This window comes from Oncorhynchus kisutch, linkage group LG10 (assembly GCF_002021735.2).
Source record: "Oncorhynchus kisutch isolate 150728-3 linkage group LG10, Okis_V2, whole genome shotgun sequence".
NCBI classification, from domain to species: domain Eukaryota; kingdom Metazoa; phylum Chordata; class Actinopteri; order Salmoniformes; family Salmonidae; genus Oncorhynchus; species Oncorhynchus kisutch.
This window is the reverse complement of record NC_034183.2, coordinates 2,473,762-2,492,888: the sequence shown is the minus strand read 5'-3', so window position 1 is coordinate 2,492,888 and position 19,127 is coordinate 2,473,762. Positions and strand designations below refer to the sequence as shown.

General features: G+C 39.8%; 1 protein-coding gene across 1 annotated transcript in view; it reads left to right on the top strand.

The window, feature by feature from the left end:
• Positions 1-18,943, top strand: part of LOC109882723 (multiple EGF-like-domains 11) — a 183,049-nt gene extending 164,106 nt beyond the window's left edge. Inside the window, exons 18-19 of the mRNA XM_031832825.1 lie at positions 4,201-4,267; positions 14,951-18,943. Coding sequence (XP_031688685.1) covers positions 4,201-4,267; positions 14,951-15,147 — 264 coding nt within the window. The 3' untranslated portion in view covers positions 15,148-18,943. The remainder of the gene's footprint in view (positions 1-4,200; positions 4,268-14,950) is intronic.
• Positions 18,944-19,127: the final 184 nt, after the last annotated feature.

Sequence of the window (19,127 nt, the reverse complement as noted above, 5' to 3'; positions counted from 1 at the left end):
ATGCGCATGGAAACACGTTTTGCCTGCCATTTCAGTTCTGTTATACTCACAGACATTATTGTAACAGTTTTAAAAACGTTAGAGTGTTTTTTTTGTATCAAAATCTACCAATTAGCTCTCCTAGCTTCTGGGCCTGATTAACAGTCATTTTACTTTGGGCACGCTATTGACTTTGGGAGGGTGAATAGTTATGCAAGCTCAAGTTTTCTGTTTTTTTTGTCTTATTTCTTGTTTGTTTCACAATAAAAAATATCTTGCATCTTCAAAGTGGTAGGCATGTTGTGTAAATCAATTGATACAAACCCTTCCAAAAAACATTTTAATTACAGGTTGTAAGGCAACAATATAGGAAAAATGCCACAGGGTGAATACTTTCGCAAGCCACTGTATATCATATATCTATATATACCATCATATATCTATATATACCATCATATATCTATATATACACCATCATATATCTATATATACCATCATATATCTATATGTACCATCATATATCTATGTATACCATAATATATCTATATATACCATTATATACCTATATATACCATCATATATCTATATATACCATTATATACCTATATATACCATCATATATCTATATATACCATTATATACCTATATATACCATCATATATCTATATATACCATTATATACCATCATATATCTATATATACCATCATATATCTATATATACCATCATATATCTATATATACCATTATATACCATCATATATATACCATTATATACCTATATATACCATCATATATCTATATATACCATTATATACCTATATATACCATCATATATCTATATATACCATCATATATCTATATATACCATTATATACCTATATATACCATCATATATCTATATATACCATCATATATCTATATATACCATCATATATCTATATATACCATTATATACCTATATATACCATCATATATCTATATATACCATTATATACCTATATATACCATAATATATCTATATATACCATCATATATCTATATATACCATCATCTATCTATATATACCATTATATACCTATATATACCATCATATATCTATATATACCATTATATACCTATATATACCATCATATATCTATATATACCATCATCTATCTATATATACCATTATATACCTATATATACCATCATATATCTATATATACCATCATATATCTATATATACATCATATCTATTTATACCTATATATACCATCATACCTATACTTTTCCCATATCCCTCTATACCATCATATACCTATGTATACCATCATATCTATATATACCATCATATCTCTATATATAACTTCATATCTCTATATATAACTTCATATCTATATTTATATATCTCCATCATATCTCTATATATACCATATATCTATATACCATCATATCGCTATGCCATCAATACCATCATATCTATCAATATCATCATATCTCTATATATAACTTCATATCAATATATACCATCATATATCATATGTCTAACTATACCATCATATCTATATATATATATATATATATCTCCATCATATCTTTATATATACCATATACCTATATATACCATCATATACCTATATATACCATCATATATCTATATATACCATCATCTATCTATATATACCATTATATACCTATATATACCATCATATATCTATATATACCATCATCTATCTATATATACCATTATATACCTATATATACCATCATATATCTATATATACCATCATCTATCTATATATACCATTATATACCTATATATACCATCATATATCTATATATACCATCATATCTCTATATATAACTTCATATCTATATATACCATCATATATCTATATATACCATCATATATCTATATATACCATCATATATCTATATATACCATAATATACCTATATATACCATCATATATCTATATATACCATCATATATCTATATATACCATCATATATCTATATATACCATCATATATCTATATATACCATCATATCTCTATATATAACTTCATATATATATATATACCATCATATATCTATATATACCATCATATATCTATATATACCATCATATATCTATATATACCATCATATCTCTATATATAACTTCATATCTATATATACCATTATATATCTATATATACCATCATATATCTATATATACCATCATATATCTATATATACCATCATATATCTATATATACCATCATATATCTATATATACCATCATATCTCTATATATAACTTCATATATATATATATATACCATCATATATCTATATATACCATCATATCTATATATACCATCATATCTCTATACTGTCATATCTATATCTATACCATCATATATCTATGTATATATTATATTATATTATATATTATATTTTCGCAAGGCACTGTATATATATATACCATCATACATATATGTACCAGTATATACCATCATATCTATATATACCATTATATCTCTATAGATACCATCATACCTTTATATACCATCAAATCTCTATACCATCATATCACTATATACAATCACATCAATCTATACACCATCATATCACTATATACAATCATATATCTATATATACCATCATATATATATTAATACCATCATATATATCCCTATACCATCATATATATATATATATACCATCATATCTATTAATACCATCATATCTATACACCATCATATCACTATATACAATCATATATCTATATATACCATCATATCTATATACCATCATATATATATTAATACCATCATATATATCCCTATACCATCATATATATATATATATACCATCATATCTATTAATACCATCATATCTATATACCATCATATATCTATATACATCATCATATTTCTTTATATACCATCATATCTATATACCATCATATATCTATATACACCATCATATATCTTTATATACCATCATATCTATATACCATCATAACTCTATACCATCATATCTATATACCATCATATCTATATACCATCATATCTATATACCATCATATCTCTATACCATCATATCTCTATACCATCATATATATATATATATATACCATCATATCTCTATACCACCATATATATATATACCATCATATCTATTAATACCATCATATCTATATACGATCATATGTCAATATATCAAATATCTACAAATACCATCATATATCTATATATACCATCATATCTCTATATATACCATATATCTATATATTCCATCATATATCTATATATACCATCATTTCTCTATATATAGCATATATCTATATATACCATTATATATCTAAATACCGTCATATCTCTATATATACCATATATCTATATATACCATTATATATCTACATACACCATCATAACTATATATACCATCATATATCTATATATTCCATCATATATCTACATACCATCATATCTCTATATATACCATATATCTATATATACCATCATATCTCTATATATACCATATATCTATATATACCATCATATCTCTATATACCATATATCTACATACCATCATATCTCTATATATACCATATCTCTATATATACCATATCTCTATATATATCATTATATATCTATATATACCATATCTCTATATATATCATATATCTATATATACCATATCTCTATATATATCATTATATAACTATATATACCATATCTCTATATATACCATATCTCTATATATATCATTATATATCTATATATACCATATCTCTATATATATCATATATCTATATATACCATATCTCTATATATACCATATCTCTATATATATCATTATATATCTATATATACCATATCTCTATATATACCATATCTCTATATATATCATTATATAACTATATATACCATATCTCTATATATACCATATCTCTATATATACCATATCTCTATATATATCATTATATAACTATATATACCATATCTCTATATATACCATATCTCTATATATACCATATCTCTATATATATCATTATATAACTATATATACCATATCTCTATATATACCATATATCTATATACCATTATATATATCGAAATATGCCATCATATCTATTTACCATGATATATCAATACCTGCATATATCTCTATTCCATCTTGTATGTTCAGTACATGTATGTGTTAGATTTGAATTAGCCCTAATGTTAATACAGTGTGTTTCCTTCATCAGTCCAGCTCCCCGAAAGGAGTCAGGAATGGATCAGAGTGGAGAGCCTACTGCAACCTCAACCACCTGGGTATGTCTCCTCCTCTCTCCTCCTCTCTCCTCCTAACCCCTCGCTCCTCCTCTCTCCTCCTCTCCTCTCTCTCTAACCCTACTGCAACCTCAACCACCTGGGTATGTCTCCTCCTCTCCTCTCTCCTCCTCTCCTCTCTCTCTAACCCTACTGCAACCTCAACCACCTGGGTATGTCTCCTCCTCTCCTCTCTCCTCCTCTCCTCTCTCTCTAACCCTACTGCAACCTCAACCACCTGGGTATGTCTCCTCCTCTCCTCTCTCCTCCTCTCCTCTCTCTCTAACCCTACTGCAACCTCAACCACCTGGGTATGTCTCCTCCTCTCCTCTCTCCTCCTCTCCTCTCTCTCTAACCCTACTGCAACCTCAACCACCTGGGTATGTCTCCTCCTCTCCTCTCTCCTCCTCTCCTCTCTCTCTAACCCTACTGCAACCTCAACCACCTGGGTATGTCTCTTCCTCTCCTCTCTCCTCCTCTCCTCTCTCTCTAACCCTACTGCAACCTCAACCACCTGGGTATGTCTCCTCCTCTCCTCTCTCCTCCTCTCCTCTCTCTCTAACCCTACTGCAACCTCAACCACCTGGGTATGTCTCCTCCTCTCCTCTCTCCTCCTCTCCTCTCTCTCTAACCCTACTGCAACCTCAACCACCTGGGTATGTCTCCTCCTCTCCTCTCTCCTCCTCTCCTCTCTCTCTAACCCTACTGCAACCTCAACCACCTGGGTATGTCTCCTCCTCTCCTCTCTCCTCCTCTCCTCTCTCTCTAACCCTACTGCAACCTCAACCACCTGGGTATGTCTCCTCCTCTCCTCTCTCCTCCTCTCCTCTCTCTCTAACCCTACTGCAACCTCAACCACCTGGGTATGTCTCCTCCTCTCCTCTCTCCTCCTCTCCTCTCTCTAACCCTACTGCAACCTCAACCACCTGGGTATGTCTCCTCCTCTCCTCTCTCCTCCTAACCCCTCTCTCCTCCTCTCTCCTCCTCTCCTCTCTCCTCCTAACCCCTCTCTCCTCCTCTCTCCTCCTCTCCTCTCTCTCTAACCCTACTGCAACCTCAACCACCTGGGTATGTCTCCTCCTCTCCTCTCTCCTCCTCTCCTCTCTCTCTAACCCTACTGCAACCTCAACCACCTGGGTATGTCTCCTCCTCTCCTCTCTCCTCCTCTCCTCTCTCTCTAACCCTACTGCAACCTCAACCACCTGGGTATGTCTCCTCCTCTCCTCTCTCCTCCTCTCCTCTCTCTCTAACCCTACTGCAACCTCAACCACCTGGGTATGTCTCCTCCTCTCCTCTCTCCTCCTCTCTCCTCCTAACCCCTCGCTCCTCCTCTCTCCTCCTCTCCTCTCTCTCTAACCCTACTGCAACCTCAACCACCTGGGTATGTCTCCTCCTCTCCTCTCTCCTCCTCTCCTCTCTCTCTAACCCTACTGCAACCTCAACCACCTGGGTATGTCTCCTCCTCTCCTCTCTCCTCCTAACCCCTCGCTCCTCCTCTCTCCTCCTCTCCTCTCTCTCTAACTCTACTGCAACCTCAACCACCTGGGTATGTCTCCTCCTCTCCTCTCTCCTCCTCTCCTCTCTCTCTAACCCTACTGCAACCTCAACCACCTGGGTATGTCTCCTCCTCTCCTCTCTCCTCCTCTCCTCTCTCTCTAACCCTACTGCAACCTCAACCACCTGGGTATGTCTCCTCCTCTCCTCTCTCCTCCTCTCCTCTCTCTCTAACCCTACTGCAACCTCAACCAACTGGGTATGTCTCCTCCTCTCCTCTGTCCTCCTCTCCTCTCTCTCTAACCCTACTGCAACCTCAACCACCTGGGTATGTCTCCTCCTCTCCTCTCTCCTCCTCTCCTCTCTCTAACCCTACTGCAACCTCAACCACCTGGGTATGTCTCCTCCTCTCTCCTCCTCTCTCCTCCTAACCCCTCGCTCCTCCTCTCTCCTCCTCTCCTCTCTCTCTAACCCTACTGCAACCTCAACCACCTGGGTATGTCTCCTCCTCTCCTCTCTCCTCCTCTCCTCTCTCTCTAACCCTACTGCAACCTCAACCACCTGGGTATGTCTCCTCCTCTCCTCTCTCCTCCTCTCCTCTCTCTCTAACCCTACTGCAACCTCAACCACGAGGGTATGTCTACTCCTCTCTCCTCCTCTCCCCTTTCTCCTCCTCTCTCCTCCTCTCCTCTCCTCTCTCTCCAACCCTACTGCAACCTCAACCACCTGGGTATGTCTCCTCCTCTCTCCTCCTCTCTCCTCCTAACCCCTCTCTCCTCCTCTCCTCTCTCTCTAACCCTACTGCAACCTCAACCACCTGGGTATGTCTCCTCCTCTCTCCTCCTCCTCCTCTCCCCTTTCTCCTCCTCTCTCCTCCTCTCTCTCTAACCCTACTGCAACCTCAACCAACTGTGTATGTCTCCTCCTCTCTCCTCCTAACCCCTCTCTCCTCCTCTCTCCTCCTCTCCTCTCTCTCTAACCCTACTGCAACCTCAACCACCTGGGTATGGCTCCTCCTCTCCTCTCTCCTCCTCTCCTCTCCTCTCTCCTCCTCCTCCTCTCCCCTTTCTCCTCCTCTCTCCTCCTCTCCTCTCCTCTCCTCTCTCTCTAACCCTAACCCTACTGCAACCTCAACCACCTGGGTATGTCTCCTCCTCTCCTCTCCCCTCCTCTCTCCTCCTCTCCTCCTCTCTCCTCCTCCTCTCCTCTTTCTCTAACCCTAACTTTACTGCAACCTCAAACACCTGGGTATGTCTCCCCCTCTCCCCTCACTCCTCCTCTCCTCTCTTCTCTCTTCTCACTCCTGCTCCTTCTCTCCCGTCACTCCTCCACTCCCCTCTCTCCTTCTCTCTCTCCTCTCCTCTCCTCTCCTCTCCTCTCCTCTCCTCTCCTCTCCTCTCCTCTCCTCTCCTCTCCTCTCCTCTCCTCTCCTCTCCTCTAACTCTAACCCTACTGCAACCTCAACCACCTAGGTATTGCTCCTTCTCTCTCTCTCTAACCCTAACCTTACTGCAACTTCAACCACCTGGGTGTCTTCTTCCCTTTCCTCTCTCCTCCTCCTCCTCTCTCATCTCCCCTCTCTTCTCTAACCCTAACCGTACTGCAACCACCTGAGTATGTCTCCTCCCCTCTCTCCTCCTCTCCCCTCTCTCCTCCTATCCTCCTCTCTCCTCCTGTCCTACTCTCTTCTCTCTCCTCCTCTCCCCTCTCTCCTCCTCTTCTCTCTCCTACTGTAGCCTGGCCAGACTAACTATAGTGTCAATCTAAACTGCCCTAAACAGGAACTCCTATACAGTAGCCTTCATTCGCATACTGCTACTGTATCCATTACCCATTCATTAACCATCAAAATGTATTATATCAAGGCTCTGATCATAATATACACAGTAATGCAGTAATGTACACACTAATTGTTACTGTAATTTAATTATTCCAATATGTTTTCATTAATTGAATTCCCTTAATCTATTTTATGAGACTTTGTAAGATTCTTGTTTGCATAAAATAGACGGAGACCAGTCATTTCAATAATAGGTAACAGAATGTATTCTCGGAGCGCGCTGCCACGTTACCACGAGCAACAGTTTATATACAATAACATGACGTCATTTCATTGCTTAAAAAATGAATCTCCTCCTCCAGACCGGGACCAAGGGAACTTTAAAGGTTCATTCTGAGTTCATTCTGACCCCCCCCCCCCCCCCCAGCACATACACAGGACACACAACACAACTGAATTAACTTTTGATCCCTCAACATTATCGATCACCACTTAGCTGATAGTTCTAATTAACAGAAAACCTAGGAATGCACTCACTTCCTTATCTAAAAACCCCAGAGCTCAGTTTCATCGGTTCAACCATAGGGTAACTACCTTATCTGCTTACTTAATCCACAACCCATTTGTTTCTTCCTGGTTGGAATGGTGTTCATTAACTTTAATTACTCCTTGTCCGTGTCACACAATCCCTTCTTATGAACTCATATTGTTAATCAGATATAATAAAACAGAGTGTAAGTTTACTTAGTTACAGTTCCATTTAAAATGATTTGTTCAGTCATTTAATCATACTTTTCCTAACAGTAATACAGTATTGTACACAGTCATGTAGTAATGTACACAGTAATACAGTAATGTACACAGTCATGTAGTAATGTACACAGTAATACAGTAATGTACACAGTCATGTAGTAATGTACACAGTAAGGCAGTAATGTACACAGTAATACAGTAATGTACACAGTAATGCAGTAATGTACACAGTCATGTAGTAATGTACACAGTAATGTAGTAATGTACACAGTCATGTAGTATTGTACACAGTAAGGCAGTAATGTACACAGTCATGTAGTAATGTACACAGTAATACAGTAATGTACACAGTCATGTAGTATTGTACACAGTAAGGCAGTAATGTACACAGTAATACAGTAATGTACACAGTCATGTAGTAATGTACACAGTAATACAGTAATGTACACAGTCATGTAGTATTGTACACAGTAAGGCAGTAATGTACACAGTAATACAGTAATGTACACAGTCATGTAGTATTGTACACAGTAAGGCAGTAATGTACACAGTAATACAGTCATGTACACAGTCATGTAGTATTGTACACAGTAATACAGTAATGTACACAGTAATACAGTAATGTACACTCTGGACGGTTCTGACTTAGAATATGTGGACATCTACAAATACCTAGGTGTCTGGTTAGACGGTAAACTCTCCTTCCAGACTCACATCAAACATTAAATTAAATAGAGAATCGGCTTCCTATTTCGCAACAAAGCATTCTTCACTCATGCTGCCAAACATACCCTCGTAAATCTGACTATCCTACCGATCCTTGACTTCGGCGATGTCATTTACAAAATAGCCTCCAACACTCAGCAAACTGGATGTAGTCTATTACAGTGCCATCCGTTTTGTCACCAAAGCCCCATATCTACCCTCCACTGCGACCTGTATGCTCTCGTTGGTTGGCCCTCGCTTCATACTCGTCGCCAAACCCACTGGCTCCAGGTCATCTACAAGTCTCTGCTAGGTAAAGCCACCGCCTTATCTCAGCTCACTGGTCACCATAGCAGCACCCACTCGTAGCACGCGCTCCAGCAGGTATATGTCTCTGGTCTTCCCCAAAGCCAATTCCTCCTTCCAGTTCTCTGCTGCCAATGACTGGAAAGAACTACAAAAATCTCTGGAACTTGAAACACTTATCTCCCTCACTAGCTTTAAGCACCAGCTATCAGAGCAGCTCACAGATTACTGCACCTGTACATAGCCCATCTAGTAGTTAGCCCAAACAACTACCTCTTCCCCTACTGTATGTATTTATTTATTTTGCTCCTTTGCAGCCCATTATTTCTATCTCTACTTTGCACATTCTTCTACTGCAAAACTACCATTCCAATGTTTTACTTGTTGTATTGTATTTACTTCGCCACCTTTTTTTGCCTTTACCTCCCTTATCTCACCTCATTTGCTCACATCGTATATAGACTTGTTTCTATTGTGTTATTGACTGTATGTTTGTTTTACTCCATGTGTAACTCTGTGTTGTTGTATGTGTCGAACTGCTTTGCTCGATCTTGGCAAGGTCGCAATTGTAAATGAGAACTTGTTCTCAACTAGCCGACCTGGTTAAATAAAGGTGAAATAAAAATAAATAAAATAAAAAATCCCCAAAACCAATTCCTCCTTTGGCCGCCTTTCCTTCCTGTTCTCTGCTGCCAATGACTAGAACGAATTGCAAAAATCACTGAAGCTGGAGACTCATATCTCCCTCACTAACTTTAAGCACCAGCTGTCAGAGCAGCTCACAGATCACTGTACCTGTACATAGCCCATCTGTAAATAGCCCATCCAACCACCTCATCCCAATACTGTTATTTATTTAGCTCCTTTGCACCCCACACAGGCAGTGGCTCGGCTGGTTGTTGTCCTTGATTATCTTTTTGGCCTTCCTGTGGCATCGGGTGGAGTAGGTGTCATGGACTTACTGTTTATTTCTCCTTTATTTAATCTACTTGCACATTCATTTTCTGCACATCTACCATTCCAGTGTTTAATTGCTATATTGTAATTACTTCACCACCATGGCCTATTTACTGCCCTATCTCCCTTATCCCACTTCATTTAAACACACTGTATATAGACTTTTCTACTGTATTATTGACTGTATGTTTGTTTTATTCCATGTGTAACTCTGTGTTGTTTGTGTCACACTGCTATGCTTTATCTTGGCCAGGTCGCAGTTGTAAATGAGAACTTGTTCTCAACTAGCCTACCTGGTTAAATAAAGGTGATATAATTTTTTTTTTTAAATGGACACAGTAAGTCCATGACACCTACAGCACCCGATGTCGCAGGAAGGCCAAAAAGATAATCAAGGACAACAACCACCCAAGCCACTGCCTGTTCACCCCGCTGTCATCCAGAAGGCGAGGTCAGTACAGGTGCATCAAAGCAGGGACCGAGAGACTGAAAAACAGCTTCTATCTCAAGGCCATCAGACTGCAAAAGAGCAATCACTCAGAGAGGCTGCTGCTGTCACGATCGTCTTATTGAGGAGACCAAACGTGTTCTCAAGTGATGATTTAATGAAAGATGGAAAAAACACAAATTACACTACAACCAACCAACTAACTAACTAACCAACTAACTAACCAACTAACTAACTAACCAACTAACCAACTAACTGGAGGCGGCAGGGTAGCCTAGTGGTTAGAGTGTTGGACTAGTAACCGGCGGCAGGGTAGCCTAGTGGTTAGAGCGTTGGACTAGTAACCGGAAGGTTGCGAGTTCAAACCCCCGAGCTGACAAGGTACAAATCTGTCGTTCTGCCCCTGAACAGGCAGTTAACCCACTGTTCCTAGACCAGTTAACCCACTGTTCCTAGACCAGTTAACCCACTGTTCCTAGACCAGTTAACCCACTGTTCCTAGACCAGTTAACCCCTGAACAGGCAGTTAACCCACTGTTCCTAGACCAGTTAACCCCTGAACAGGCAGTTAACCCACTGTTCCTAGGCCAGTTAACCCACTGTTCCTAGACCAGTTAACCCCACTGTTCCTAGACCAGTTAACCCACTGTTCCTAGACCAGTTAACCCACTGTTCCTAGACCAGTTAACCCACTGTTCCTAGACCAGTTAACCCCACTGTTCCTAGACCAGTTAACCCACTGTTCCTAGACCAGTTAACCCACTGTTCCACTGTTCCTAGACCAGTTAACCCACTGTTCCTAGACCAGTTAACCCACTGTTCCTAGACCAGTTAACCCACTGTTCCTAGACCAGTTAACCCACTGTTCCTAGACCAGTTAACCCACTGTTCCTAGACCAGTTAACCCACTGTTCCTAGACCAGTTAACCCACTGTTCCTAGACCGGTTAACCCTCTGTTCCTAGGCAAGTTAACCCACTGTTCCTAGACCAGTTAACCCACTGTTCCTAGACCGGTTAACCCTCTGTTCCTAGGCCAGTTAACCCACTGTTCCTAGACCAGTTAACCCACTGTTCCTAGACCAGTTAACCCACTGTTCCTAGGCCAGTTAACCCACTGTTCCTAGACCAGTTAACCCACTGTTCCCAGGCCAGTTAACCCACTGTTCCTAGACCAGTTAACCCACTGTTCCTAGACCAGTTAACCCACTGCTCCTAGACCAGTTAACCCACTGTTCCTAGAGCAGTTAACCCACTGTTCCTAGACCAGTTAACCCACTGTTCCTAGACCAGTTAACCCACTGTTCCTAGACCAGTTAACCCACTGTTCCTAGACCAGTTAACCCACTGTTCCTAGACCAGTTAACCCACTGTTCCTAGACCAGTTAACCCACTGTTCCTAGACCAGTTAACCCACTGTTCCTAGACCAGTTAACCCACTGTTCCACTGTTCCTAGACCAGTTAACCCACTGTTCCTAGACCAGTTAACCCACTGTTCCTAGACCGTCATTGAAAATAAGAGTTTGTTCTTAACTGACTTGCTTAGATAAATAAAGGTAAAATAAAAAAACTGACTGACTGTGACTGCCATCGAACCACTGTGCTAACATAACATAGACAATAACCCACGAACCCAAAATGGCAATCTAAATAAGATCCCCAATCAGAGACAACGATAAACAGCTGCCTCTGATTGGGATCCAATCCAGGCCACCATAGACCTACAATATGTCTAGACCAGAAACACACACCTAGACATACCAAAAACCCTAGATGAGACAAAAACACACATCACACCCTGACCTAACCAACATATATAAAGAAAACAAAGGATACTCAGGTCAGGGCGTGACATGTGACCACATAAAGACCCAATCACTGGCCACTTTAATAAATGGATCACTAGTCACTTTAAATAATGCCACTTTAATAAATGGATCACTAGTCACTTTAAATAATGCCACTTTAATAAATGGATCACTAGTCACTTTAAATAATGCCACTTTAATAAATGGATCACTAGTCACTTTAAATAATGCCACTTTAATAAATGGATCACTAGTCACTTTAAATAATGCCACTTTAATAAATGGATCACTAGTCACTTTAAATAATGCCACTTTAATAAATGGATCACTAGTCACTTTAAATAATGCCACTTTAATAAATGGATCACTAGTCACTTTAAATAATGCCACTTTAATAAATGGATCACTAGTCCCTTTAAATAATGCCACTTTAATAAATGGATCACTAGTCACTTTAAATAATGCCACTTTAATCATGTTTACATATCTTACGTTACTCATATCACATGTATATACTGTATTTTATACCATCTACTGCATCTTGCCTATTCCGCTCTGACATCGCTCATCCATATATTTATATGTACATATTCTCATTCACCCCTTTAGATTTGTGTGTATTAGGTAGTTGTTGTGAAATTGTTAGATTACTTGTTGGATATTACTGCACTGTCGGAAATAGAAGCACAAGCATTTCACTACACTCGCATTAACATCTGATAACCATGTGTGTGTGACCAATAACATCTGATAACCATGTGTATGTGACCAATAGCATCTGATAACCATGGGTATGTGACCAATAACATCTGATAACCATGTGTATGTGACCAATAACATCTGATAACCATGTGTATGTGACCAATAACATCTGATAACCATGTGCATGTGACCAATAACATCTGATAACCATGTGCATGTGACCAATAACATCTGATAACCATGTGCATGTAACCAATAAAATTAGATTTGATTTGTTGCAGTAATGTAATGTAGTAATGTACACAGTAATACAGTAATGTACACAGTCATGTAGTAATGTACCAGTCATGTAGTAATGTACACAGTCATGTAGTAATGTACACAGTAATACAGTAATGTACACAGTCATGTAGTAATGTACACAGTCATGTAGTAATGTACACAGTAATACAGTAATGTACACAGTAATACAGTAATGTACACAGGCATGTAGTAATGTACACATTCATGTAGTAATGTACACAGTAGTGTAGTAATGTACACAGTAATACGGTAATGTACACAGTAATACAGTAATGTACACAGTAATACAGTAATGTACACAGGCATGTAGTAATGTACACAGTAATGTAGTAATGTACACAGTCATGTAGTAATGTACACAGTAGTGTAGTAATGTACACAGTAATACAGTAATGTACAAAGTCATGTAGTAATGTACACAGTAAAGTGTTAAGGAGCTCTCAGTCATGGGTATAGGAGCTCTCAGTCAGGAGTATAGAAGCTCTCAGTCAGGAGTATAGAAGCTCTCAGTCAGGGATTTAGGAGCTCTCAGTCAGGAGTATAGGAGCTCTCAGTCAGGGATATAGGAGCTCTCAGTCAGGGATATAGGAGCTCTCAGTCAGGGGTATAGAAGCTCTCAGTCAGGGATTTAGGAGCTCTCAGTCAGGGATATAGAAGCTCTCAGTCAGGGATATAGGAGCTCTCAGTCAGGGATATAGGAGCTCTCAGTCTCAGATGTCTAAAATTTGAGTTACCTAAACAATGGTGAGGGGGGCCTCATCTAGAGAGATTGGAACCATGAGGGGGCCTCATCTAGAGAGATTGGAACCATGAGGGGGCCTCATCTAGAGAGATTGGAACCATGAGGGGGCCTCACCTAGAGAGATTGGAACCATGAGGGGGCCTCACCTAGAGAGATTGGAACCATGAGGGGGCCTCACCTAGAGAGATTGGAACCATGAGGGGGCCTCATCTAGAGAGATTGGAACCATGAGGGGGCCTCACCTAGAGAGATTGGAACCATGAGGGGGCCTCACCTAGAGAGATTGGAACCATGAGGGGGCCTCACCTAGAGAGATTGGAACCATGAGGGGGCCTCACCTAGAGAGATTGGAACCATGAGGGGGCCTCACCTAGAGAGATTGGAACCATGAGGGGGCCTCACCTAGAGAGATTGGAACCATGAGGGGGCCTCACCTAGAGAGATTGGAACCATGAGGGGGCCTCACCTAGAGAGATTGGAACCATGAGGGGGCCTCACCTAGAGAAGGAGAGTCCCAGTTCCCCATTGTATTTATTCTCTCTGTCTCTCTCTCTCTCTCTCTCTCTCTCTCTCTCTCTCTCTCTCTCTCTCTCTCTGTCTCTCTCTCTCTCTCTCTCTCTCTCTCTCTGTCTCTCTCTCTCTCTCTCTCTCTCTCTCTCTCTCTCTCTCTCTGTCTCTCTCTCTCTCAGAGCCAACTGTTAGTGTTCTACAGGGACTTAATGGAATGGCCACCGGTTTCTCCCAGAATCCCTATGACCTTCCCCGGAGCAGCCACCTACCCAGCGGCCTCAACCTCATCCCCCGCCACTACGACATCCTGCCCATGAGCCACAGCCCCACAGACACCCCGCCCCCTCCCCCAGAGAGCCCCAGCTCCCTGCTCTAGAGGAAGGGACATACCCTGGTCCCTCCATCCAGCCCCTGACATTGTTTCTGACAACGTTTGGCTAACATCCAAAATAACATCCAGCCCTCTCCCCGTTTCCATGCATGATGACAATGTAGTAGTGAGGATGCTATCAGTGATAGAGGGCAGGGGTTGGAGCTAGTTTACACCATGAGGACTGAGGAGGACAGAGAGGGATCGACTCCCCCTTTAAACCCTAATGAGGAGAAAGAGAAAGAGAGAGAGAGCCCCCTCCCCTTCACCGTTACAGAGACTCACACACCAGCGACCATTCATCTGCTGTTTCCTCCAAGTCTGTCAGTGGGAAGACTCCAACTTTTCACTCTGGACCTCTGGAATGGATCCTACTATTGATTTTAAAGTGTACTAAGGTGACATCATGTTCCTAATATTTCCAGTATAGACGTGTGGTCAGACAAATGGTATCCACAGAAGTTAGATCAAAGTATCCACCAATGTGTCAGTGCTGACCTGAGCGCTCTCTCTCTCTGTGGTGTGACTGAGAGACATGATGACTCCTGCAGTCATTCAGACCAGACCTGAGCGCTCTCTCTCTCTGTGGTGTGACTGAGAGACATGATGACTCCTACAGTCATTCAGACCAGACCTGAGCGCTCTCTCTCTCTGTGGTGTGACTGAGAGACACGATGACTCCTGCAGTCATTCAGACCAGACCTGAGCGCTCTCTCTTTCTGTGGTGTGACTGAGAGACATGATGACTCCTACAGTCATTCAGACCAGACCTGAGCGCTCTCTCTCTGTGGTGTGACTGAGAGACATGATGACTCCTACAGTCATTCAGACCAGACCTGAGCGCTCTATCTCTCTCTCTGTGGTGTGACTGAGAGACATGATGACTCCTACAGTCATTCAGACCAGACCTGAGCGCTCTATCTCTCTCTGTGGTGTGACTGAGAGACATGATGACTCCTGCAGTCATTCAGACCAGACCTGAGCGCTCTCTCTCTCTCTCTGTGGTGTGACTGAGAGACATGATGACTCCTGCAGTCATTCAGTCACCCAGGAACTCCCCAGTGACCGTACTTCTGGGTAGACAGAGAGATTCCCAGGGAACTAGAGATGACTAAGTACCACCTGTACAAGTATCCCATCCAATAGGATCCCAAGCCCCAAACTGATAAAGCATGGTTAAATAGTAAGATAATATAGTCATGGTTTCCTGATCGGTGATGTAAAACTACGATCAATATAAATTATTGACCAGACTACAGTTGTTTACTATGTGAAAGCATTTCTTCTTTCAAAATCACGTGTCCGTTTACATTTGGTGACGACTGATTAAGAGATATTTTGTATTTATTATAATGTAATGACTTATTTATTTATTTATTGTTTACACTAGTAACAAACAAAACAACAACAACAAAAGTGAGCATGATCAAATGAAGAAAACCCATGACAATGTAAATAATAACAGGATTTATCAGGTGTGATCTGTGTCATGTGTGCAACGTTATGAAATGGTACTAGCCTGATTTACCAGTCTGTTTTGTGCTAACATTCTACTCCTTGTCATGCCAAACATGACACAGAGTAAAAGGGAGTGGAATGTTAGCACAAAACAGGTTATGGATTTCAAGCTATAACTGTGCTCTTGTCAGGATTTGCAGTTCCCGGATGAAAGGTATTCCTGAATGTGAAACTGAAACCAGGCTAAATTCTTTACTGTAGCCTCACTAAGGAACCAAACAGAACCAAACTAAAAACAAAGGGGAGGGACCTACCTAAATTTGTCCAATAGAAACTCCTGATCGAGTTCCAATGAAACAAGAAGTATTCTTCTCTGCTTTTTCCCCTGAAAACCGGATGCTTCCGTTAGTTTCTGTTGGTAACCCCATTCAAGGTGGTAAAGTGTTTTCCATTTCGGAAAAAGGTTTTGAAAATGTTTGCAACTGTTTGCTACTGTTTGATGCGCTAATGATTACACCCCTTGGTGAGAACTTGAAGTGAAGTGAAACAGCAATGAAATGTATGAATATGAGCCAGACTAAACAAACTAGGCCTTAAACAATATGATGATTGCATTGGGAATAATGTGTAAATGAAAAAAATATATATATTTAGAATTTTGTTTTGTGGTGATAATACTTTACTTTTAACCAAATTTGATAGAACCTTATAGATCTTTAGTTTTCAGAAGTTATCTGATCGGATTTCGGGCAATCGGATAGAATTAAATGCATAGAAATAGAATGAATAGAACAGCCGTATCATTGACTTGAATGGGGACGCACCACTCTATTCGTTATATTTCTATGCGTTTAACCCTATCCGATCAGATAACTTTTTGAAAAACTGGGGCCTGCTTGTCCACTGTACAGTACCAGCTAAAAGGGTAGACCAGAGATCACACACATGGATCAGCTAGGGAACGACATCCACATTCATTTTTAATAAAGACAATATTTTGCCCAAATGTCATAGGATTATATAAAGTGATCGTCGTTGTGGTATATGATGTATGTTAGATATCCATCTGAAAGGGGAGCAGAATTTCACACAGGATCATGTACTGTATCAGGATGAAATGTTAAGAAACACTGGGCCCAGATGATGATTCCCTTTGTAGTGTTCAACCAGGGCCCATAGGGCTACATAGTAGTGCACTAAATAGGACATAGGGAGCTATTTGGGACTCAAATAGACATAATTTTAGTAATGGGACAGTATGTCATTATCTCCAGCCAGTGTTGATCAGTAATAGGACATTGTGTCATTATCTCCAGACAGTGTGTTGATCAGTAATAGGACAGTATGTCATTATCTCCAGCTAGTATGTTGATCAGTAATAGGACAGTATGTCATTATCTCCAGCCAGTGTATTGATCAGTGATAGAACAATGTGTCATTATCTCCAGCTAGTATGTTGATCAGTAATAGGACAGTATGTCATTATCTCCCGCCACTGTGTTGATCGGTAATAGGACATCGTGTCATTATCTCCAGCTAGTATGTTGATCAGTAATAGGACAGTATGTCATTATCTCCAGCTAGTATGTTGATCAGTAATAGGACAGTATGTCATTATCTCCAGCTAGTATGTTGATCAGTAATAGAACAATGTGTCATTTTCTCCAGCTAGTATGTTGATCAGTAATAGGACAGTATGTCATTATCTTCAGCCAGTGTTGATCAGTGATAGGAAATTATGTCATTATCTCCAGCCAGTGTTGATCAGTAATAGGACAGTATGCCATTATCTCCAGACAGTGTTGATCAGTAATAGGACAGTATGTCATTATCTCCAGACAGTGTTGATCAGTAATAGGACAGTATGTCATTATCTCCAGCTAGTATGTTGATCAGTAATAGGACATTGTGTCATTATCTCCAGCCAGATGTTGATAATATTGCGACTGACTTATTCTTAAATAGAAGCTTCACTTTACATTGCTGTTATCTACATGCTACTTGATGTTTTAGAATATAAATGACTAATTAAAATGCTCAGATAATATATTCACCATAGACATGTAGCCTAGTTCCAAAAACCATGCAAATAACATACTGGACATTTTTATTTTGGGGTATCAGATTGAGATTAGACTAACAGGTTCCCATCCAACAATGTCATTATCTCCAGACAGTGTTGATCAGTAATAATAATTTTTATTTGGGGGTATCAGATTGAGATTAGACTAACAGGTTTCCATCCAACAATGTCATTATCTCCAGACAGTGTTGATCAGTAATAATAATTTTTATTTGGGGGTATCAGATTGAGATTAGACTAACAGGTTCCCATCCAACAATGTCATTATCTCCAGACAGTGTTGATCAGTAATAATAATTTTTATTTGGGGGTATCAGATTGAGATTAGACTAACAGGTTTCCATCCAACAATGTCATTATCTCCAGACAGTGTTGATCAGTAATAATAATTTTTATTTGGGGGTATCAGATTGAGATTAGACTAACAGGTTTCCATCCAACAATG